General features: G+C 57.6%; 1 protein-coding gene across 10 annotated transcripts in view; it reads right to left on the bottom strand.

Moving 5' to 3' along the window:
- The window catches only part of ABLIM2 (actin binding LIM protein family member 2), a 138,065-nt gene that overhangs the window by 89,719 nt on the left and 23,168 nt on the right, over positions 1-25,178 (bottom strand). For all 10 annotated transcript variants that reach the window (XR_012331844.1, XR_012331840.1, XR_012331845.1 and 7 more), the window contains exons 2-4: positions 21,147-21,290; positions 12,707-12,890; positions 6,790-6,905 (exon numbers count right to left, since the gene is read on the bottom strand). Coding sequence is in view for 2 of the 10 variants with exons in the window: in XM_033856635.2 (XP_033712526.1) it covers positions 6,790-6,905; positions 12,707-12,890; positions 21,147-21,290 (444 nt within the window). In the remaining 8 variants the exon portion in view is untranslated. The remainder of the gene's footprint in view (positions 1-6,789; positions 6,906-12,706; positions 12,891-21,146; positions 21,291-25,178) is intronic.

The following is a 25,178-nucleotide window of genomic DNA, read 5'->3' as shown; positions in this document are numbered from 1 at the left end:
GCGCAGGGTGGCGGCCCTGCACCGCTGGGACTTCAGACGCCCCAGGGGCAGTGAGAGCAGGCCTGGGGACGGGACAGACGGAACCGTCCGCCGCGGCCGTTACACGACGGTCAGCGTGAGCGCGCGTCGAGCGCCGACCGCGTGCAGCCTGGGCCGCGCGCCTGGGGTACCAGCATGAGCTAGACAGAGGCCCCACCTTCCAGGGACGGGCGTCCAGGCCTGCGGAAGCAGATGGGGACTTGCACAGGGGCACCCTGCAGTGGGCACTGCCCCAAGCATGGCCCGGGCAGCAGGGTGCCATGATGGCAGGAGCTCTGGGTGGCCTCGCCTGTCCTGCTCTGTTGGCAGGTGGACTTTGAACCTACTTGTGCCCCCCCACCAGGAAAGGTGCCGCTTTAGAGAGGTTGGAGCCCCGATGCCTATCCTCTGAGCGCTCGCCTGCCAGGGTGCCCCTCCCAGGAAGCCCTCCAGCCCCAGCTTCTGAGCTCCTTCTGTGGCCAGCCGTGCCACATCCCGGACATAGGACAGTGGCCACCCGCGCTTGTGCTCCCGGCCTCAGCCCAGGTCGGAGCCAGGCCCCAGGAAGCACCTTCACCCCCGGTGATGGGGGCTCTCCCTCCCATGGCCCCCAGCCTGGTCTGGGCCCCTGACTGGTCTCCCCGCTGCCCCTCCAGCCATGCCCATCCCTGATCAAGCCCCCCCCAGGGTCTCGGGTGCTCAGGACACGGCCCTGCTGCCTCCCGACCCCTCCAGCCATGGGCAGCCACACCGGGGGCTCCCACAGTCAGTGCCACGTGTGCTGAAGGACCAGGGGGTGGAGCAGGCCGGGCAACGTCAGGGGCAGAGACAGGCAGCATGACCTGCCTGGGGCGTGCGTGTGTGTGTACATATCTGTATCAAGTACGTACACGTGTGTCTTATGTGCACGTGTTGTGTCTGATTACGTGCACTTGTATCTTTGTGTGACATGTCTGTGTGCAGACAGGTATATCTGTGTGTGACTGTGTGCAGGGGTGTGTGTGCAGGGGTGTATCTATGTATGCGTGTGTTAGTGCCTGTGTGTGTGTGTGTATGCATGAGCGTATGTGTCTGTGTGAGTGTGTGTCCCTGCGTGAGTCTGTGTGTGTGTGTAAGTGTGTCTGTGTCTGTGCATAAATGTGTGTATGTCTGTATCTAGGTCTATCCGTCTCTGCGTGTGTCTGTCTGTGTGTGGCTGCATGTGTGTGTCTCTATGTGTGTGTGTGTCTAGTATTTCCATGTATATCTGTGTGTGTCGGGGACATGACAAGGGTGGGGCCTTGGGGACCCCAAAGGGCCCTGATGAGCAGAGGCGAGCAGGGGGTGCCCTGAGGGACTCAGCATTTCCTGGGCTCAGCCAGGCAGGGACCTCCCCACCCTAGATGAAAGAATGGGGCCCAAGGTCCAGCAGCCTGGCTCCAATCCTGGCCCTACTCCTCGGGGTCACACTGGACAAGGCTCTTTCCTCTCCGTGTGGAGCCCTGTTTCCAGCCGGGGGGTGGGGCGGGGCAGTCACATTCAGTGACGGATCTCATATGAAGACAGCAGAGCCCGCACGTCTAGATGCTGATGCTGCCGGGACACGGCCAATGCACGGCGGGCTCACCAGACTCTGCTCTGACAGGGATTTGCTCTCCTTCTGGGCAGAGCCCAGCATCACGTTATCTTTAAGAATAAAAAATATTTAATATCTACAGAACTGTTGGTCAAACTCTAGATTTCTTAATTTACCACACCATCAAATCCACTGGCAACTTTGGAAAAGACCCGAAGAACAGGCTCAAACCCCAAGGTCCAGGGCTGGGAGGGAAGAGGGGACCTCCCAGCCATCTCAGGATCATGGAGCCCAGCCAGGCTGGCGGCAGAGAAGAGCTCAGTGAACGAACGCCTGAATGCATCGGAGCCAAGAGGAAGCTCCCTCCTCACGTTCAGGAGGCATCAAGATCCCTCCCCTCCCGCCCCCTCAGTCTGTCCCCAGCAGAGCAGGGCCGACACCGCCTTCCAGTGCTGGATCCGTGCACCTAGCGGGTGACCGCGGGCACACACGGTACGCTCTGTGCCAGCGCCTCTTGACCAGGGCCATTTTGCTGCCGGGGGCTTTGGGCTGTGTCTGGACACAATTCTGGTCCTTCCAACTGGGCGTGGAAGGTGGGGGTTGTGCCCCAGGGGCCCGGAGGCCAGGAATGCTGCTCAAAACCCTCCAGGGCGCAGGTCGGCCCCCACCACAAAGAATCGTCAGGCCCCAAATGTCAACAGCGCTGAAGTCGAGAAAGCCTGCTCAGAGCCTCGGTCCAGGTCTTCGCAGACGGGCAAAGCCAAGGAGCAGCCCGGACCACGCTGGGCCTGGGGGGAGGCGGGGCACGGCAGTGGCTGGAAGCCAGGCTGTCCCCGCCAGCTGTGTGACAGTGACCGAGTCACTTCACGTCTCTGTGCCCACTAAGACAGGGACGCATTTTATGGGGGTAGTAACAGGACTAGCCTCACGCAGCTGTCATGAGCTAACAGAGACAGGCGTGTGGTGTGAAGGATGCGTTTGAGGAATGAATAAGCGCACGTGAGCTGAACGCTCGAACTATTACCGCTGTCGTCTCGAGGGGGACACCTCGTGAGGGGCCGATTCGCTGCGGGAAGCCCCCCACTCTGCCTCTTCCTGGATCAGCAGTGTGCCCGCCCCCAGGGCAGGGTCCGAGGCTCCGGGCAAACGTGCCACCTGCCGCCGGGGGGGACGTGCTCCGCACCTCCACACCGCCTCCTTGTCCCCGTAGACTCGGGGTAGAGCCTCACTAATAGCGAGCCGTGAACGTGGAGGCCAGGGCCAGGTGCGAGGACTGTTGTCATGGAAACGGCAATCATCATTTTCTAAACACATCTGGAGCTCAGCATAGCTTCGCAGGGCTTTGCAAGTGACAGGTGAATCTTCTGTGATGAATCCACTCGACAACAGCTGTCAACGCACAGACGTCCTTGAGGGAGTGTGTCCCCACTGCCCGGGGGCAGAAGGGGGGCACACTTTGGCCTGGAAGGGCCAAAGCCTGCCATCCACTCATCCTCGCACCCTGGGCCTGGCTCTGCCATCACAGCCACAGGATGGACCTGGGCCCCTTCCCCAGCATGACCCTTCTAGAACCTTCCAAAAAGTTTCCTTGTTTCCCCTCAAGTGCCCCCTCCTCTAGCAGACGCGGTCATGGGTTCAAAGGCCCGGCTCTGCCACTAACTCGCATGGGACCCAGGACGTGTCAGGGGCCTCTCTGAGCCCCAGCTGTGGCCTCGGGCTGGGAGTGGGGTGCAGGGTCAGACTCCCTCGCCCACTGTCCTCCTCAGATCTAACTGGGAGTGGAGGGGGGTCTGGGTCGAATCTGAGATTGACCTTTGATGGCAAGAAACCGACAGAGTTCTAACTTTAAAATGCCTGAGACGTTACGGGCTTGGCTTGCGATTTCTCTAAGGAGCCCGGGCCAAGCAGGAGGGCCTGCGAGCATCTGCTGGCAGAGATAAAAAAGGTTCAAGTGCATCCCACCCACTGGGCTCTGCACTGAACTGGCGACTCGACCCCCTGACTGCAACGCAGTGGCTGGGGGGCGGGGAGTGGCGGCCAGGAGGGACATTGGTTCCTGGGGGCTACAGCACCCTACAAGGCAGATGCACCCCACAAGGCAGCCACTGCACCCCACAAGGCAGCCCGCATGCCTGCTCCCCCCTTGGGGCCCAGCCCCTCCTCATCTTTCCACGTCACCCCCTCATTTAACCTCAGCCTCGCCACAAGAAAGGCTCACCCCATTTCCAGAGGGGGGACCGGGGCTCTGATCCCGTCACCCACCCCTGATCACGTGGACAGTGCAACCCCACGTGGGCGGAAGACAGAGAGGTTCTGAGGGCCACAGCCCAGGTGGATGCACGTCCGAAGGCCTGAGGACCCGCCCCGCCCACAGGACGGCCCCTCACGGGCACACAGCCAGCAGAGGCCTTGGATGCCAGGGCCCTGCCCCTTCCCTCCTGACTTCGGTGGGCCTCCTGATCCTGGCTCCGAGTGTGACCCCAGGTTCCGGGTGTGACCCCGTCCTGGCTGGGCTGGGCCCCAGCAGGTGGAGTCGAGCCTAAGAACGGGTCACGGGGGCTCCTCAGCTTGGACAGGGCTGCCCCGGTCCAAGGTCCCACATTCCCAGCTCCTGGCTGCTGCCACACCAGGCTGCCCCTCCGGGCCACTGCCCACACCCACTGCTGACCCCACATCTACTCCCAAGGCCCGGAGAGGGGACACAGCGTGCCCAGGGCACCCAGGTGGTGAGTGGCGGGGTCTATTCCTCACAGCTGGGCTCAGAGCTGCGCCCTGATTGGAGTGGCGCTGGGCCTCTCTGAGGGCTGCCCTGTGACCGGCTCCAACCAGCAACCGGTTCAGAGCTGGAGAGTACGGGAGGAGCCTGGAAAAGGGGAGCCTGGAGGGGCGCCCAGAGGGCTCTCCGGGAGGAGACCCTCCCCTCAGGACAGTCGGGGAGGCAGTCCAGGGCAGAAGCAGCATGGAAAGCTCAGGTGCGGTGGAGGAGCTGGCCACCCAGAAGGAGCGGTGCACCCCTCCCCAGGGAAGGCGTGGGCATCCAGCAAGAAGCGCTGATCCTGTTACTAAGCAACAGGCTCAGGCCAATGAGCGGAAGAGGGAAGCTCAGGTCCCTGGGACCAAGCCTGACTTCCACGGGAGCAGCTGGCCACTCTCCGCTTCCCCCAGGGAAGGCGGCCCCCAAAGGTGGCCATCTGCAGCTTTCCACCCTATGCAAGAAGGGCCGCGTCCCTCCCCCAGCTGCCACCACCTGCAGGGCAGACCACGCTGCGCAGGCTCACATTCCTAGCATGCTCCCAACCCACCCCGGCACTACCTCCCTCAACAGCCATCTATGGCTCCTCGTTGCCTCCAAGATGCAGCTGGAGCTCCCTGGCATGGCTTTGCCGCCTGATTTCTTCACTTCCATTCCCTGCTCCCACACAGCACCCCCCTTGTCCACTCACATGGGGGTGGCAGTTGGGCCCAGCTCATGCAGTGCCCTTCCCTCAATGCCTACTTAACGAAAACCTGTGTTTTAGGTTTCAGAACAAAGGCCACCTCTTCAGAAAGCCTCTGGTCACAGCAGGGCGGGCTCCCCTGCTTTGGACTTTAAAGGCCTTGGCTCAAACCTCAGCCCCACCCCTCCCTAGCTGGACACTGGGCACCCAGCACTTCTGCTGCTCTCCACCAGGCTCAGGGCACTTATGCTCCTGCAGAAGGAGGAAGGGACTCCTGCCTGGCCAGGCTGCTCTGGGGACAAAAGGAGGTGGGAGCTGGGAAGACAATGCAGACATCCACACAGACGCCAAGAACTGGTGATGAATGTTTAATGCCTTCCAGGCACAAAAACGGTTCTAAGCTGGGGATTATCACCACGGACCGTGAGAAGGGATAGGTTATAGAAGGGGTGGGTTACAGACCCATCTGGGGGTGAGGGCAGCGTCTGTTCTTTGAAAACACAAATTTTATATTTTTAAATAAATTTCCATTTGGAGAGGGCAGCCTTTCTGCCCATGACATTTAAAAAAATCTCAAAAAAGTCTCAGACAATGAGTCTGTGATTGGGCATATTTCCCTTTTTACTTTGGCTGCCAGGAAGCTCTGGACAAACTCTTCAAACTAACCCCCGCCTTTTCAAATTTTGCTGTAGTTTTTGATTACTATTTCAGGCTTAATGATAATAGGGCTGTCTGTTGAAGCAAATTCTCAAAAATTTAATCAATCCAGACCTCAGCTGGAGAGAAAGTTTTGAATGGAGAACTCTCCTAGCAGACCTCAAAGCAACAGCCTCACCAACTGTGACTGCCGTGAGCTTGCCTCCCCAAGGGATGAAGGCTTCGCCTCATTTCCCAGATAAAATTGTTACCAGTCCCTGAAGCCAACACTCGGCTCCTGGGAGGATGTGCAGTCTCCTCTGTACAGACTTTCAGTGTCGCGGACAAGGAAGCGGGAGAGGACAGGAGAGTGAGGAGAGCCAGGGGCTGGCTCTGGAAGTCAATACAAACCCCTCCTCTGTCCCAGGACACGTGGCTCTGGCACTGGGACACCACAGCCACCTTGCACACAGGATGGGCTCTGAACACCCCGTTTCTGCAGTGGGAGCCTGGTGGGAGCAGTCCTGGGGCGCTGGGCTCCCTCCCCGTCCCTGTGTCCCATCTCTGGTCCTGGAAGAGCCACCCACAGGGAAAGGCCAGCGCCTTTCTGCTCCCACCTCGCTCTCTGCCCCACATCCACAAGCTCCTGACATGCCCCTGCTACTGGTTCGTTTTCACTAACAACCCCCTTCTTCATTCAAGAAGCATGTATTGAGCACCCACTGCATACGCACCCTGGCCCAGCTCCCAGGGGACGGAACAGGTAATCCAAGAGCCCCAGACCACAGGAGCCCAGAGGTCACTGTTCTCCTAGTGGCTCTCCTGAAGGGCTCCCGGATGCTCTGGAAATAACTGTGGGGAGCTGAGTGTGGGTGCTGGAGGGAGAAGGCCAGAAGGAGGCCAGAAGGCTTCCTGGAGGAGGTGGGCTAGAGCCGGGCTGAAAGATAGAGTGGCACAAAGGGGGGAGGGCACAGGCTGAGCAAAGGCTTAGAGGCAGGAGTACCCCAGAGACGCCTGGCCCTGGCTCCCTTCGTTGTGTTCATCCACAGTTATTTGCTTCCACTACTTCTGGTCCCAGTGGTGTCAGGCCCGCCACCCAGCACCGCCAAGCCCCCTCCGCCACGCCGCTCCGCGTCCACTTACTCCAGAGGCCCTGGGACAGGGGCACGCTGCTGCCCGCTGACGTGGGCAGGGAGCACTTCTGGCACATGCATTCCTTGCCGTTGAAGGTCACTCGGTCCCCGGGCGGGAAGGGCAACCTGAAATAAGACAGCGCATTACCAGCCAGGACCACCTCCTGGCTCTTCTCCTGGGTGGGGGGAGCCCCATCCTAGACACCACGCCGTCACCTCCCCGGGGACCACAGGCCCAGGACGCTGGGTGTCTGCGTGCAGGCGCTGCCGCTGGGCCAGCTTAGCCTTAGTGTCGTCATCGGCACCGGCAGGTAGAATCGTGGTGCAGTGGGCCAGAGCAGTGGGGGCCGGCCCGTGCTTGCACGTGGCGATCAACTGGGCAGTCTCAGCCGTTGGCCTCCTCCATCCAACCCTGCCTCCTCTGACCGCCCAGCATGCTTTGTCGGTTCAATACTCATGGCAACAGCACCGTTTACTGAGCATCTACTAGGTGCCAGGCCAGGTTCTATGACAGATTCCTTAATGCCTGCCTCATCTATCACCATTAAGATGCTTGCCCAGGTTGGTCTTTGCTTCGTTTTTCTCGATGGGTGAGAAAATTGAAGTTCAGAGAGGATAGCTGACCTTTCCAAGGCCACACGGCTGCTGCCCGTCAGAACCAGACTCAAACCAAGACCTGTCTGACTCCAAAGCGCCGTGATTTGCCTCCTGGGTCTCTCAGAAAGCAGTGCCGCTAGGAGCATGCAAGACTGTATGCTGGATTCCGTCTTTAAAGTCTGGCATTTTTTTCATCATGGATTTCTTTTTTGCATTCATTCCAATTTCTGAAATATCACATTAAAATATCATTTACCTTGATCACTTTTTTGGCCTCCCCTTAAACTCTGCATCCAAAGCAGAGTCCCTAGTCCCAGCCCTGGGGCAAGGGGAAGTTACAGCCCTGGGCTGCCCAAGCGAGGCCGGTGGGGGCAGCAGAGCCGGCCCAGCTGCTTCAGCCCCGGAACTTCCCCTCTGGTGACAGAGGTGGATCGGGTGCCCGCCTCTGGTGAGCTAGGGTCAGGCCACCTACTGCCACTGGGCCACCTCCTCCCCGAGTTCAGCCTGGCAAGAGAACCTGAGCCCTGCGGGCGGCAGTCTCTGAATTATCTGGACCAGGGCACGCCCCGTCCTCTGGCTTAAGCCTTCGTCGTGTCCCCCCTGCCTCCTTCGGGACTGGACAAGGCCAGGCACAGCCAGGTGCTCGACAGGTCACTGTCAGTGAAAGAATGAGCAAGTACGTGAACACATCAATAACCGAAGGTCCCCCTGGAGGCCTAGCTCAGCCGCCTTCCCCTGCAGGGCCTCCTCTCGGAGCCTGCCTGGGTCACGTCGGCTCCAGTCCGGCCCCGACTCTGCGACCAGAAGAGCTTTCTGACCCATGAGGCTGCCAAGCCTTCCCGTGAAAAAGCCCCGCCAAAGCCCCCCACTTTGTGCGGCTGGCGTTCAGGGCCCTAGGCGGATTCAGCAGGGCCCCAGCCAGCCAGTCTCAGCTCTTAGGGAGCAAGAACCTATAGAAGCTGAGCTGAACCCCGTCCCAAGACTTGCGAGATGGTCCTGCCGCTCTCTGTCCTTCAGCTGCCCGGGCAGCTATCTGACGCCGTGTGCTGCATCCCGCGTGGTTAGTGCTGGGGTCTACCTCTCTCCCACCTGCTGTCTTGCAGCTGCCTTGGTAATGGGGGGTCTTGGGCCACAGCGGGAGTCCCTTGCCATCCCTGGATGCGCTCGGAGAGAATCTCTGGCTGTGTGACCCAGAGCAAGCTGCTTAACCTCTCCGAGTTCCTGCTTCTCACTTGTAAAACGGGACTGAGGACATCTGTGTCTCAGGCTGTTATTCATCCATCCATGCATCTGACCTACAGCGTGGAAAGCTCTAGTATTATGCCTGGGACCCAGGAGGGGCTGAATGAATGGTAGCTATTATTTTATTAATTCAACTTCATTGAAGTATATGTTGACAAATGTACACACTCATGTAACCAGGACCACAGTCATGGTATGGGACATTTCTGTCCACTGTCAAAAGCCTGCTGTGACCGTCCACACTCATCCCCCCACCCCGGCCCCAGGCGGCTATGATCGGCATTCTGTGCCATGGATCTGACTTGATTTTCTGGAACTGCCTATAAATGGAATCACACGGTACGCAGTCTTTGATGTCTTGTTCTGCTGCGTGTTTTTGAGATTCACTCACACGGCTGCACACACCACTGGTGTGTTCTTTTTGATTATCAAATGCTGCTCCTTTGCACGGATGAACTGTTCATGTCCAAGGACATTTGGATTCTTTCCAGTTTGGGACTGTTACAAATAAAGCTGCTAAGAACGTTTGCTGACAAGTCTGTGTGGACGTGTGCTTTTGCTTCTCCTGGGTAAATACCTAGGAGCGGAATTGCTGGGCCACGTGCTAACTGTGTGCCTAACTTCACAAGACACTGCCAAACTGCTTTCTGTAGAGGTTGCACCACTTTGCCTTCCCACCAGAGACCTGTGACAGCTCCTTTCACTCTGTATCCTCACCAACACTTGACACTATCCATCTTCTTACTGTGAGTCATTCTAGAGGACATTGGATGGTATTTCAACGAGTTTTAATTGGAATTCCCCTGATGACTAGTGATGTTAATGTAATCATTTCATTTGTTTATTGGTCATTTACATACATTTTTGTGAAGTATCTGCTAAACTCCTTTGCTCATTTTTAATAGTGTTTTTGGTCTTATTATTGAGTTGTAGAAGTTCTTTATATATTGTAGATAACTGTGTTTCACCAGATATGTATCTTCTATCAAGCTGATGGCTTGCTTTTTCATTTGCTTGATGTCTTTTTTTTTGTGTGTGTGGCACACGGGCCTCTCACTGTTGTGGCCTCTCCCGTTGCGGAGCACAGGCTCCGGATGCGCAGGCTCAGCGGCCATGGCTCACGGGCCCAGTCGCTCCGCGGCATGTGGGATCTTCCCGGACCGGGGCACGAACCCGTGTCCCCTGCATCGGCAGGCGGTCTGTCAACCACTGCGCCACCAGGGAAGCCCTCAGGGAGTTTTTTATTTCAGAAATTTCCATTTTCATTTCTATAATTTCCATTTGGTTTCTTTCCATGTCTTCTATAATGTTCCTGCTTATGTTCATGCTTTCCTCTGCATACTTAAATATATTTACATCGGCTGTTTTAAAGTCATCGTCTGCTAGTTTCACCATTGATCTCATTTCTGGGTCTGTTGCTACTGACTGATTTTTCTTCTGGCCCTGGGTCACGTTTTCCAGCTTCTTCTTATGACCGGTCACATTTGATGGGTGTTGGACATTGTCGATTTTATGTTGTTGAGGGCTGGGTTTTCTTCTCTTTCTACGAAGAGTGTTACACTTTACTTTGGCGGGCAGTTAGCTCACTTGCAGACCAGCGTGATCTCTTTGAGGCTTGTTCTTGAACTTCGAGCAGGTTTACGCCTTCACTCTAGGGCGATTTCAGTTCCGCTAATAAGGCATGATGCTTTTGGTGTCCCCACTGCATGCCTGGGTGTTCCACAAGGAATCTCCACCTGGCCAGAACTCGAATGTCTCCCAGCCCTGGGAATGTTTAGCTTACAGCAACCTGGTCATTTTTTGCCCAACCTTGTGAAATTTCCTCTCCGTCTACATGGCTTCGTGTTTAGTCCAAGAGTCAAAGGCACCTCTGTGCAACTCTCCTGAGGTCTCGTTCTGCATAGCTCTCTCCCTTCTGCTATGCTGTTCTGCCTCTCACATCACTGTCTCTTAACTTGGGGGGGATGCCATGCCCTACCTGGTTCCCTTCTTGTCCTCTGGTTCAAGAAACAGCCTCCAGGCAGAAAGCTGGGTGGTCACAGGGGTCCCTTCTTTCGTCTTCCCTCTGTTAGTCCTGAGCTGCCTGTGCCCCAGAATCCCAAAACAGTTGTTTTGTATGTTTTTTCCAGTCTTCTAGTTTTTTATAGTGGGTGGATAAGTCCAGGCCCAGTGACTCCAGCACGACAGGGCTGTCAGATATTATTTTTAAAATATCGGATTACAGAGGTGATCTTTCAAACCCCCTGTGATTATGTCACCCCTTGTCTCTAAGCTACGTGCACAGAAATCAAACATGCAGATTATCCTTGGGGGAACCTTGACCCACGCACGCTGCAATGACACACGGTGACTCTTCCGTTAGAAATGTCCCTTGTCATGGCTCCTTCCTGGCCCAGCACCTCCTCCCACCCCCACCCCCAACAAAAGCTTCCCTTTCCGCCTAGAGCACGTGCCACAACTACAGAAAACAGCGGGAACAACACTCAACAAGGCCCCTTTCAACTGGGTGTGGTGAGACAGACAGAACAGAGAATAAACTCCAGGGGTTTCATTCTTTGTTTTCTAGACAGAACATTCCCCCTGGGAGCAATGTGTCTGGGGCTGTGGTGGGTGGGAGGGAGGGAGGGAGGGGGGAGGCAGGATGCCCACATGGGAGGGCTGCCTGCTGCTGCCCCCAAGCCCCAGAGGTGCAGGGCAGAGAGGGGAGCGGGTGTAGCCTTGCTGCCGGGGCTGAGGACCTCATTCTGTCTCTAGCAGCCATTCAGTGGACACCTGCTCCGTGGCAGGCAGCAGGCGCCGGAGGAGTCAAATCCAGTCCCTGCCCACGTGGTGCTGCCGTCAAGCAGCTCTGGGACACGGTGCCACAGAAGGGTTGTACGGCCCAGGATGCAGGGGAGCCGCGAGGAGGGACAGGGAGGGGACTGCTTTCCCGGAGGGAGGCTGTGGGGAGGCGGCTCTTGCTGCCCTGCTGTGTCCCCAGATGCTGCGCCCGTAGGGTCTGGGCTAACGCAGCTCCAAGTCACCAGAGCCAGCCTGGGGCCTGGCCCACGTAGGCACCTAGAAAAGCCTGGACGAATGAATGAATGAATAAAGGAATGAAGGGACTGGAACAGACTGTGAAGCTCCTCTCAGCCAGGCTGGGAGGCTCAGACTTTCTCGTGGAGGCCATGGGGGTGGGTCGGAGGAGTGACAGGCAGAAGGAAAACAGGGACCCCAGTGTGGAGGCCTTGGCAGGACTCCAGGGAGGTGAGTTCTGGGTCTGAGTAAGGCAGTGGCTGGGCCGATTTCGGAAGTTCATGGGGCGGACCTGGGAAGATGCCCACGCTTGGGGCTCGTGTGCCTGGTGGGTTGGGCGCCTGTGCCACCTACAGATCAGGGACTTGGGTACAGAGAGGCGGGGTGTGCAGGTGGGATGTGCCAGGACGGTGGAGGAGAGGGGAGCGGCAGTGGGTGGGCACGGAGACGCCAAAGCGTGGACACTGCAGGCAGCGACGTGAGAGGAGGCGAGGTGGAGGCTGCGGACAGGAGAGGGGCTGGTGGGCGGGGCCGAGAGGGCACAGGCGTGGGCGAGCCCCTCCCCAGAAGCCATCAGAGGCCTCGTGCTGGCGGTCTCAGAACCTCTGAGAACCTCTGATGCGGGCCTCTGCATCCCGGAAAGAGGGCTTGATCCTGTGCTGCGGGCAAGGGGTGGGGCCTGCAAGGTGTGCGGCTGGATGAAGGTGTGCCTCAGAGCAGGGCCGGGGTCCACCTGCCATCCCTTGGCTGGGTCCCGCCTCCCTCCCGGCCATATGAGACAATGGGAGGGAGGGAGGAGGGAGGAGGGAGGAGGGAGGAGGGAGGGAGGAGGGAGGGGTAGAGGAGGGAGGGAGGGAGGAGGGAGGGGGAGAGGAGGGAGGGAGGGAGGAGGGAGGGGTAGAGGAGGGAGGGAGGGAGGAGGGAGGGGGAGAGGAGGGGGGGAGGGGGGAGGGAGGGGAGGGAGGAGGAGGGAGAGAGGAGGGAGGGAGGAGGGAGGGAGGGGTAGGGAGGAGGGGGGAGGGAGGAGGGAGGAGGGAGGGCTGGGGAGGAGCCGTTGCAGGTCCCACACTCACCGGCAGACGGCACACACGAAGCAGTTTGGGTGGTAGGTCTTGCCCAGCGCCGATACCACCTCGCCCTCGATGAACTGATCGCAGCTGAAGCAGCGGGTCCCGTACAGTCGCTGGTAGTCCTGGGTGCAGATGTACTCGCCCTGCCGCACGAAGAAGCCGCCCTCGGCCAGGTCACAGCCGCATTCTGGGGACACACGGGAGGGGCCGAGGTAGCAGGTGACCACCAGCTCCCCAGTCCCGACGGGCTCCATGCGTATCCCTCACTACACACAGGCTTTGGTGCGAACTCAGGGTGGCTCGTTGAACCCTCGGGGGGCCAGGCCCTAAGCACAGACTCCAGCTCCGGCCCCTCAGCCTGGAGACGAGTGGCTTTTCTTGTGGAAGCTTCTAGAAAGGGGCACGGACCCGGGATGAGAAGCAGGCTGTGCTGAGGGGCCAGCCCAGCGCCTCCTCGCCTCCTGAACCCACCAGGGACGCAGTGCTGATGCCCCATGAGCCCCCCCCAACCCCCGCTCCTCCAGGTGGGCTGTTCCCAGCAGGAAAATAACAGATGGGGAGGCGGTTCACACCTGAGCACCTACCGCGTGCTAGGCCCTATTCTGGGGGGGAGGATCCCCTGACCACAGTGAGGCTTCCTGACCCCCCTCCACCCGTCTCCCCCAACATGGACGAGGCCAGACCCCCTGCAAAAGGGAGAGAGGCCGGGCACACTCGTACTGACCCCTAATATACCTCCTGCCCCAGGGAGGACCAGGGGGACGTTGCCAGGCGGAGGATGGAGTGCCTGCCCTCAGGACAGGCCCCAGGGCACATGGGAACCGGGCCTGGTTCCAGAGGGAGCAGCCTTCGCGCCCTCCCTGGGGAGGCCCAGCCTGCCAGCCCGTCAGGGCGGGGTCTTTGTGGGTTGCAGCCCCCTAGCCAGAGCCTTGAAATACCATGTAGCCCATCTTTGAATCAACGCCTAAAAATTTTCATCAAAACTTTAACCGACTGCAGAGGCTGTAGTTTCTGGTGAACTGTAAGGACTGGCATCTTTAAATTAACTCGTAGACCGTAGATGTCGAAGCAGGACCACCGACCTCTGTTTACAAAACCCAGAGACAGGCTCTGAGTAAAAGCAGGCATTTCACCTCGTTCCTCGTTTGCTAGGAAAGCCTATTGCCGTCTCTTTCCCCCACAGAACTGCGTGCACATGTGACGTGTTTCAGAGATGGAAGGCGCCTCTCTGCAACAAAAATCCCTCCGTCTACGTGGAAATTGATTTATTAGGAATTTCTTATGGCCACCAGGCTCTAAATATTTAATAGCTTATTCTGGGTAGTGTTGTTATGGCTGCTACTAGTATAAAGCTATCAAAACAACACATATGTTGTACATTTTGGTAAATTATTATTACGTGGATAGAGGACAAGCTTTCCACAGTGCAGCTCTTGACGACACGGATGGCGGTGGTCGAGGGGAGTTCCTGGTGTCTGATCAAGGGAGCCCCGACTTTTAAACTCCACCTTGTTTGGCGCCCTGGGGGATTGGAAGGCGAGGGCAGCCGAGCAGCCTTCCTCCGCTGCAGGTGGCTTCTCAGGCTGGTCAGTTTGGGAAGAGCAAGCGTGGGAGTCTGAATCTCCAAGGGTCTTGGGGTCCCCGGGGGTCGGGTCTGCTTGGTCTGGTCAGCAGCGCCCTTTCAGCTCATGCACCGGGCAGTGCACACGACCCAGGACCTGGGGGCTCCGGGTGGCTCCGCCAGGTGGGGCCCACTCAGCTCAGCTCCCACCCCACACAGGGCGAGGTGGCGGGCCTCTCCCGGGCGCCCCTGTCCCCTCACCTGGGCCACAGGGCTGCACGCGCTGTTACCCGGTTACAGCCACCAGAGTGGCTGGAAATCCTTCCTTCCACATCGTCAAGGAGCTGTTGGCTCTTTGGACATAAAGCTGAAAGCCCAGACTCCAGGGCTGCCCGGGGGATGCAGGCTCCACTCGTGCACTGCACTGTGTGCCCCTGGGCAAGGCCCTGACCTCTCTGGGCCCCCAAGTCCTCATCTGGGCCTACTCAGAGGTGAGAAGGGCAGCACAGAGGCGCATCCTATGCTAGCGTGACATAAGCCCCAAGTCGTGCGGGGCCACCATCCAGGCCATCGTTTTACTGACGTCACTCACCCCAGGAGGCCCGAGGCCGGTGCCCAGCTCCAAATCCTTCTCTCACCCAGCCCGAGAGTGAAAAGTCTTTGTTCAATCTCGCACCACAGGGCTTCCCTGGTGGCGCACTGGTTAAGAGTCCGCCTGCCAATGCAGGGGACACGGGTTTGAGCCCTGATCCGGGAAGATCCCACATGCCGTGGACAACTAAGCCCATGCACCACAACTACCGAGCCTGCGCTCTAGAGCCCGCAAGCCACAACTTCTGAAGCCCGCGTGCTACAACTACTGAAGCCCATGCGCCACAAATACCGAGCCTGCGCTCTAGATCCCGTGCGCCACAACTACTGAAGCCCGTGCGCCTAGAGCCCGGGCTCCACAACAAGAGAAGCCACCGCAATGAGAAGCCCACGCACCGCAACGAAGAGTAGCCCCCGCTCAACGCAACTGAAGAAAGCCCGCGCGCAGCAACGAAGACCCAACGCGGCCAAAATAAATACATTTATTTAAAAAAAGAAAATCTTGCACCACAGCGTAGGCCAAGCAGATGTACCCCGACTCGGGAAGCACAGGCTCCCTGAGGCCTCTGTAGGGGAATTAGTGCCTTTTTCAGTAACCGCTGCCTGTAACAATTCAGCCCTTGAGTGACGGGCTGGTTCACGGACACCCTTGGCTCTGGTACTAGGCTCATTTTTTTTCTTTTCTTTTTTTAAAGGTTTATTATTTATTTATCTTGTTTACTTTTGGCTGTGTCGGGTCTTAGTTGCGGCACACAGGATCTTCGCTGAGGCGCGCAGGCTTCTCTCTAGTGGCGTGCGAGCTCCAGGGCTCATTTTCTAATCTTCCTAAAGATATGACCGTATTGACTGTTCTTCGAAGGAGAAGAATGTGAAGAGGGATCTAGCGCCCCACTATTACCTGCATCTACATCACGGAGCCACCAGGAGACCGAATTAAAGCCGCTTTCCTGCCCCGAGAGCCGGGCCCGGCCAATGCTACGTCCTCCCTGCCCGGCCCCGGTCATCTCTGCTACTGACCGGATTGTAGCTGGCTGGGTCCACTAAGGTTGGGGCCAGACAGTAAACCCAGACCTCTGCCTGCTAAAAATCAAGAGTCCAAATTTGTTAATAATTTTGAACGTCCTAATCAAGACAATATATTCTCCTCACATTCCATCTGTCTATCCAAGTAGCCGAGACCCAGTGAAGGGCACAAGCAGCTGTGGGTGACCCGGAGCAGCCCGCCCCCCATCTTTGGCGGTCACTGTGGTCACTTCTGAGAAACGGTCAGGAGGGGGCGGGCCATGGTGGGAAGACAATCTGCACCACTTTCTGGAATACCCTTTGGCATCGACTCAAAGGAATGTGAAAACCGCTCCTACCCTTTGACCCAGTCGTGTCTCTCTGGGACTCTATCCCGAGGAACTGACCGTGAACGTCCACAGAAGCTTTCTTGCATGGTGTTGGCTGCAGCATCACTACAGTATAATGTAGGAAATAAACGCTGGGCTTTAGGGACAGGCAGCCTGGGCATGAATGCTTCCTCCTGTTGCTTCCTGGCTGTGTGACCTGGGGCAAGTTACTTAACCTCTCTGAATCTCAGAGTCCTCATCTGTAACACTCATGGGATGAGGCATAGGAAACTGACTAGCCCAATGCCGGGCTGGAATCGATGTGAATGTTTAAGAGCTGAGGAACGGCTAAGTCTGCTGCAGGCCAGGCATCTGAAGGAATCTGGGTATATACTGAAATTGATGTTGAAGGATGTATGATGGGGAAAGGGCTTACACAGTCCCTTAAAGAGAATACATCGGGACACAGAAGTAAATATACAACAGGACTTCAGATCGAAAAGACTCTTACAAAGGAGAAGATTGGAAGGCTCTCTACCCAAATACGGACGGCAATTCCCCTGGGGTGGTCAGCTCAGGGATGCTCTTGTCTTGGTGTCTGGGAAGAGGAGAGTGATTGATGTTAAAACACAAAGCAGCCCGAGAACCCCAGGGCGTTCATGTGAGTTGGAGGGAGCTGGCTCAGGGCAGCGTGGTCACTGCCAGCCCAGGTCCTGACCTAACCTCTGCCTCAGATGCTCCATCTGAAAATAACAGGTCCACGTCACCGGAGATGGCTTCCTGCCGTGACTTTCCACAATTCTGCCATGTGGGCCTGTTCTCATAAACGCCCCTGGAACGCAATCCCTTTGCCCCATTCCCTTGTCACCCCCAGTCGCTAAGACCAGCTCTGGGTGTGTCTCTTCATGGTCCCCATGGGGTTGTGTCCTTGTGGACAACCCCACCTGCTGTTACCAAGTTACAGGCAGAGCTGGTGGCCTCTTCCCCCAACACACACACACACACACACACACACACACACACACACACAGAGGCTTCCCTCCCTCCTGTTTCCTTCGCTCATTCTGCAGTCATGAGCGCGCTCAGTCCTGCTGCCACACAGATCAGAAAACGCCTGCTTTCCTGAGGTCACACATGGTTGTGGCCTCACCTTTTCATCATGTCAGAGTCGGGGCCCTTGTTTCCAAAGCACCACGAGCAGGGCTACTAAAAGCTCCTGGTTGAAAACAAATGTTCTAGGGACTTCCCTGGCGGTCGAGCGGTTAAGACTCTGCGCTTCCAGAACCCAGACCTTCTGGCAGGGGGCGCCGGTTCAATCCCTGCTCGGGGAACTAAGACCCTGTATGCTGCGTGGTGCGGCCCCCCTGCCAGTTCTAAAAGCGCAGAACTCCACTACACGTAAAAGGTCAAGAGAAGCGGATTTGTTTTCCTGTGCGAATTTCAGTTGTAGCGGTGGCGACAGATTTCATTTTTTCTTGAGGATGTGCTATGTGCTGGATGTTTGCTATGTTTCTATCCTACACAGATTCCCATTTTGTATCGTGAAACTAGAGCTGGCTGGATTTCAAGACAATCCAGAAGCAGACGCCCCCTCACACGCTCGTCCAAGCTGCCGTGGTCTCAGGCTGGGGCCCAGGCCCTTCTCCCCACCCTGCCCTGGCCTCCCCTCATCAGCACAGCACCCAGTGGTCCATGAAACTAAAATGGACAGGATCCTCCTGTGTTCTTTCTCTCGCAGTGTCACAGCCCAGGTCCTCACGAGGACCCCCTTCCCCCCAGCCTTTCCCCACTCCCCCTCCTCACTCTACTCCAGACACACAGGCCTCGTGCTGTCCTGGAACCTGCCAGGCACACTTCCCTGCTTCAGTGTCACTGCACTGGCTGTTCCCTCTGGCTGCAATGCTCTTCCCTCACCTCCTTCAAGTCTTCAAGCAAAGGTCACCTCCTCCACGAAGCCTGCCCTGATTACCCAATTTAAAATAGTAACTCCCCGGCACTCCCAGTCCCGTCTTTATCTTGCTCTTTGTCTTCCCCTTCCTAGCACTTCACTTTCAGCATATGATGAAATTTGCTCGTTTACTCTATCTAGTGCTTATTGTCTGTCTCCCTGCCCTAGAATGTGATCTTCACAAGGACAAGGATGTCTGTTTTGTTCACGGATGCATCCCAAGCCCAGCACGGAGTATGTGCCCAATCGGGTTGTCGAATGAAACTGAGGCTAAGGAACATGTCTAAGACCCACATGAGCTGGGGGTGGAAGAGGTGGGAATTGAACCCAGACCTTCTGGCATCACAGCCCAAGCCTGAGGCGGCCAAGACGGTCTGGAGAATGATGTGATTTCTTTCACAGATTTTCAGGTTTAACGTTCAGATTTTGAGATGTAAACCAAGGCACATCAAGCCAGTCCCTGGGTGGCAGGAACCCAACACATCGGGATCTCCTGGATCAGAATTAGACACAGTAGTCTTCTGGGCTAACAGACCCTGTTTCGGTTGGCCTGGCAACACACCCACCCAGGGACGAACACGGCTGGAGTCAGTCAGTCCCCATCCTCCCATTACTATTTGCCGGTGGAGTGGATGTGTGACCTAGTTCTAGCCAGCAAGTCATACAGGAAGCCTGTGTGGGCTTCCAGGGAAAAGGTTCTCCTCCCTGATCGAAGGGAGATTACCCTGATGACCCAATCAGAGTAATCATGCAGGGGGAGGGCCCCTTTGCCTGTGCACACCCCTGCCCAACTTCTTCCCCAGGGCTGAGTGTCCACCTGTGAGGATGTGATGTTTGGAGCTACAGCAGCCATCTTGAGACCATGAGGAGAGTTACTGCTGACATGTATAAGATGGGGCGGGGGAGTTGGAAAAAGAACCTAGTCTTTGATGACTTTTTTGAGCCGCTAAATTAACCAGCTCTAGGGGTGAGGAGGCGACCTCCAGAATTCCTGTTAAGATGACACATATCCGCGTAACTTAAGACACTATAAGTTGGGTCTTCTTTTTTGTTCATCCAAGAGCACCCTCAATGATTCACAGACTTTGCATCTTCATGAGAGCCTGGATAAAAGATCAATCTAAGACTATGCAATCCTCAAGCTTCACAAAACACAACTTCTCAAAAGCTTGCAGGAAAACTCAGATGCTCCCTGTCACCCTTCAGCAGGTGAAGCAGACATGCCACCTACTGAAGGCAGGGGCCCCCGCTCTGCCGGCAGGCTGACACGGCACCTGGCACAGAATGAATCTGTGGGTGGGTGGACGCGTGTCCGCCCCCTCCTCACCGGGATGCAGACCCTGCTGGGGGCCCTGCACCCCGTCCCTCCATGCCGGGTCTGGGGCAGAGCTGAGGCTCGTGGGAAGGGCTCCCCCCGCTCTCGCCAGCTGCTCCCACAGGTGTCAACCAGGCGAGTCACACGTCACCCTTTCCTTCCTCATCTTTCACTGGAGACAATGCCTCAGCCCCCCTAATACTGGAGGACTTTGGAAGAAAACACACGGAAAGCACTGAGCTCACAGGAAGCGCTCAGCAGAGGTGAGAGAAGGTGAGAGAAGGAAGCCTCCTCGGCAGGACCGGCAGGCTCCCTGGCAGCCCCTGAGGTTCAGTCCCCCTCCTTCGGCCCCGCTGCACCTTCCACACTGCGCCCCGCACCGCGGGCACAGGCCTGGCCGCCTCCGACGGCCCAGCTCTCCTCTTCTTTCTCTGGCTGAACTTAGAGCCAAAACGCCACCTCCTCCGGGAAGCCTTCTCTGGAAGTTCCCAGATCCCTCCCGGTGGGCCACCTTCCCGGCACTCGGCTTCTACCACTAACACCCAACTATTCCCGGCAAGCTGGGAGATTGATCTCCTCACCAGACCTCACCTGTCAAAGCTAAGTCTCACGCCTTCCTACTTAGCGCTTTCCAGAGCCGGGCCTGGTGCACAGCAGGGCCTCCCGAGACTGTGGTGGGCTGAGGGCACTCAGGCAGTTGACGGGCCCCGTGGTGCTGATAAACACCACGTCACTGGATTATCTTACACGTGGCGTATTTCCCATCTTTGCCCATAAAGCCCAGGGGCTCACTGCCCCCGCGGCCCGTCGAGGCCCACATGCGAATGTCTGTGCCTCTCTGGACGTCGTTTCAAACCCGCAGGAGAGCAGGCTGTGACGACACCGCTTGCTGTCCAGAGGTAAGAGGGGTTTGCAGGGCCATTAAAAGAATTCTTTCTTTAAAACTGCCAATTCTTTGGGTTTGGACACTGTGTCAGATTGGTTTGATCCGCCCATCCCTTCCCCAAAATGCTAGTTTTCATTTATTCTCAGGAAACTAAATGCAAACACACGAAACCCCGTTGTGCACGACAGAATATGTAGTGACTGGAGCGTAGGGAGAAAGGTTAGGCTGGAAGGACGCTCTGAGCAACGCCTGGCTCAGATAGAGGGACTTCAAGTGATTTGTTTTACTTTCTTCTTATCCTTTTGGTATTATCTGAATTTAGTGATAGTCACGTTATTTTTTATAATCGGAGAAAAAGCCGTGTTCATTTGGAGTGAACAGTAACGTTTTCAGTCCCGCTCTGGGAGGGTGCAGGGGCGCCCGAGGTTCGTGGCCCAGCTTAGGTCCTGTGCACCCTGAGGTGCTGAGTTCATGCCACCAGTGACGGCCATTTACCGTGTGGCTACGGGGCCCAAGCGGCCACTTTGCTCTGGCCAGTGGATCACGGACACGGCTACGGCCATCCGAGGACACTGCCCGGGACCTGGACCTCGTCCTCTGACCCTCCCCCTTGGGCAGATGCCCCCGTCACCCCCACAGGGGACACGGGCCACGCTGAAAAGATCACGCTGTTGTATGAAGGTTTGGGATCCGTTTTTCCAGCATCCCAGATCTAACGAGTTTCTGGGGCCCAGTGTGGCAGGTGGGAGGCGGGCTCGGCCACACGGCAGGGCTGTGCCTGGCCCCATCGCGGACGTGGGTCGGCGCTCACCTTTGCAGACGAAGCACTGGATGTGGAAGTACTTGCTCTGCACCCGCAGCACCTCCCCCCTGCACACGTTCCCGCAGGTGTTACACAGGATCGCCGTGCTGGCCGGCTTCTCCGGGGCACTGTGGGCAGCCTGGGGCTCCGACACTGTGGGGAAAAGGCGCTGTGTTAGAAAGTGGGACATGCCGGGCACCAGTGGGCAAACCAGCGACTGTGCGAGGACTCGGGGCCCAACGCATCTCCCGGCACAACCCACAGGGCTTCGGGGGACCAGCGGAGGTCAGGTCATGCGAGACCCTGACAGCGGTCCTGACCCCCACCTCTGCGTGCCCACCTCCCAAGGGCAGCTGATCCCCCTGCGGCCCTGACCTGGCACGACTGTGGCCCTCAGGGGCCTGGTGAGCTGGCCAGTCCTGCTGCAGCCAGGGACCCAGGCCCCCTCTCCTGAGAGTGCAATGACCACATCCTCCTGTGAGCTCGCTTTGAATCCCCTCTGTGCCCTGGGGACAGGGACCTGAATATTGTCACTGTCCCCCTTAGAGCCAGCCGTGACCTAGGATGGCTGAGGAGGCGCTGGAGACCCCCAGAGGGACAGGTCAGGGTGGATGGTCAAAGGGCCCGACTGTGGGGCTCCTGGGGTCTGGGCAGTGCCCGCGGAGGCCGGCGTGCGGGACGCTGGGGCCCACGGCGGGTCTGTGCTCGGGGAGCTCCAGCCCAGGAGTGGCGGCAGCCAGGTGAGTACCAGCTGCAGGCCAAGCGGCAGAGCTGTGGTCGGGGGATGCCTAGGGGCTGGGGACCAGCTCCGTCCCCGCACAAGGAGGCGGTGGAACCGCGGGCAGAGAGCACAGCCCACGACGGGGCCCCAGCAGCCCGACACACCCCCCACTCAGGACCAGCCCAAGGAGGCGCAGCCTGCCTCTGGCCAGTCACCTGGGACACCCCTTGCAGCAGCCCCCCAGCCCCCATCAGAGGCCCCTGAGCCCCCTCTTCTCCACTGGGAAGCTCGCCCACTCCTCTGCCTGCCTCTGGGTCTCCGCCAGGCATGTGACGAAGGCTGACCCCCCGCCCAGCCAGCTCTGAGCAAACAGCCTTTGCCTTTCGCAAGCGCGGGTCTCCGCTTAGATCCACGTCTTCCAGTCCCACGCTCCCGTCTGGGTCTGGGGTCACCGACCCGAGGCTGAGGCAGGGGCGGGGTGCAGGTGGTGCACCTAGGGGACCCCGGGTGGCAGGAAGGAGTGGGGGCAGTGATGGCATGCTTTGAGCTGGACCCCACCTCGAAGCCCCTCCAGGGCATCCCTCAGAAGGAAGGGGGCCGGGGCACGGGTCCTGCTCCCGTCGCCCCAGTGAGGGTTGCCCCCAAGCTGGAACTCCTGTCTCCCTTTCCTGGGCTGAATGAGTTCTGAGGTTTCAGCAGAGGCTGAAAGAGCCAGGGAGCCGCGGGCACCTGAGGCGGGGAGCCCACGGGCCCAGGTACGCCATCCACCTGTACACAGCTGCAGCCACAGGGGGGCCCCGGGGAGGTGATGCGGCCCAGCAGACACCCGCCACCTGGGATGCCCCAGATACACCACGCTTCATTGGAGAGTTAAGCATATTCATACACACACACACACACACACACACACACACACAATACACACGCAGAGACACACAGATATACACATACATACACACAGAGACACATACACACGAGACACACATATACACACAGATAAACTTTCACAGAGACACAGATACACATACATACACACACACAGATACACACACACACACAAATACACATACATATACACACACAGACACACAAATACACACAGACACACACAGAGAGACACACATGCACACATGCACACACGCACATTTACAAAATCGCTGAACCCCAGCACTGATTGAGTATCAGCCCCAGAAGGTCTCCTCATTCTTGTAAAAACGGAGGAGGTGGCTGTAGACAGAGGAGGACACTTCTCCATCCAGTTTCCAGCCTGCCCCCCAGGCCCACCAGACCCCGTCCCGTCCCAGGAGCCCCGCTCCTGCAGCACAGGGCTCCCTCCTCTGGGTCCCGTCCGCGGTGGGGAGTTTGACCGTGGAGGAGGGCCTGGGCCACGCTGGGGACATCAGGCCTTCCAGGAGGAGGCTCTGAAGACCCCAAGGGTAGCAGGTGTCAGCTGTCTGGGGACAAAAGCCACACAGCCTGGAGACACAGGTGCCAAAAAGGAGACGATGGGCACAAAAAAATCATTTTTTGGTGTCGCCCTTAGTACCCCAGGCCCAGGGTCAAGGCCTGCCTGCATTTCCAAGGGCGTCAGGACCAGACGGCAGACTGGACCGTGCAGAGCCCAGCGAGGGCCCCAGAGCTCTGTCTGCCGTCCTGGGAGCTGTGCTGACATTTCCACTCTGGTTTAAGTGTCAACATACGATGATCACAGAAACTGCCTCATCCAGTACTTAGTAAAATTGGTAAAAGCGGGCAGAGAGCAAGGATGTCCTGGGCTAGAATTTAGGACTCCCTGTGCGGAACGAGCCATTGGACTTGAAGTTCGAAACCTCAGGCGGAGCCGGCTCATGGCTGTGCAAGGGCAGCCCCAGGGCTCACACGGGGCTGATGGGCTCCTGAGTCACCCAGTCCACACAGGCTAAATCAGGATGTGAGGGCGTGGCCGCAAAGACCTCCAACGCTATTATCTTTTCATCCATCACGCATACAAAGGACCATGTGCCTCATGTCCCCATGGATAGCCAGGCAAGGTCTACCCACCACCCACGTGGTGGTGGTGGGGGATGGGTGTCAGAGCCCTGGGCGCAGACGGCCGGGTGCAGCCCAGCTTCACCTCCTACATGCAGTAACCTGGAACTCCCAGCCGTCTGTCCATCTGCCATCCGGCCTCTGCTCACAGCATCTGCCCCAGGGGATGCTAGGACCATGGAAAGAAATGTTCGTCTAAATGCTCAATACACAATAGCCATTGTCATTTTCAAGGATACACAGCCTGACATCACCAGTTTCCTGGTTACTGGAAATACTGTTTGATTTGGGGTGAAAGCTGCTTTAAGAGGATCGTGTTTATGGAAGCACCAACTCTGCCCGCCTGGCGCGTCCTCCACAACCTGCTGGGGCCTCTGGTGGCAGGGCGAGAGAGCAGGGTGCTGCCCCCTGGTGGTGGGAAGTAGACACTGCACAGAGGGGGCCTGTCTGTGCAGGTACCACCCGCGCAGGTGTTCCCTCCAACCCGCATCTGCCCCCTTGGCCCTGGGATCCCAGCCTGAGAATCCTGTGGATTTGAGGTGTGGGCCTGATTACCCCTCAGGATGGACTTACTCCTCGAACCTCCTGCAGCTGCCCGATTGGGTGCTTTGCAAAGGGGACTGGTGCTCCCAGCAGCCGGCAGAGCAAGTGCTGTGGTCACTGCTGCTGCCGCCCGGTGAGTGGACTGGGGCCAAGGAGCGGCGGCCCAGCTGGTACATGACTGCAGCAAGGAGGGATCGGGACCCTCACGTGGCAGGACAGGGCAGGAGTGGGCCCCTAGACAGGGATGCGGCAGTGCTGGCCAGACCACATTACATCAAGAACTATCAAGACATGAGCTATGAAGCCATCTGAAGGCACCTCAGATGCACGCTACTAAGTGACAGAAGCCAGTCTGAAAAGGCCGCACACTGCGTGACTCCAACCCTATGACGTCATCAAAAAGGCAAAACCACAGAGACAGTGAAAGATCATTGGTTGTGAGGGGTGGGGAGGGAGGGGTAAGTGGGCGGCACACAGGGGTGAATACACGTCGTTACACGCTGGTCCAAACCCAGAGAACACAACACCAAGAGCGGCCCCCTATGGAAACCGTGCACGCTAGTTAATAATAACATAGCAAAACTGGTTCATCAGTTGTAACAAATGGAGCACACACAAACATTCCAACAACCTAACAGGCAGATGCTAACAGGGGGAACTGGGGATTTGGGGTGGGGTGTATATGGGAACTCCTTACTTTCGGTTCAATTTTTCTATAAACTGAAAACTGCTCTAAGAAATAAAGTCTA

This window comes from Tursiops truncatus, chromosome 5, assembly GCF_011762595.2.
Source record: "Tursiops truncatus isolate mTurTru1 chromosome 5, mTurTru1.mat.Y, whole genome shotgun sequence".
NCBI classification, from domain to species: Eukaryota; Metazoa; Chordata; class Mammalia; order Artiodactyla; family Delphinidae; genus Tursiops; species Tursiops truncatus.
This window is presented reverse-complemented; position numbering and strand designations above follow the sequence as displayed.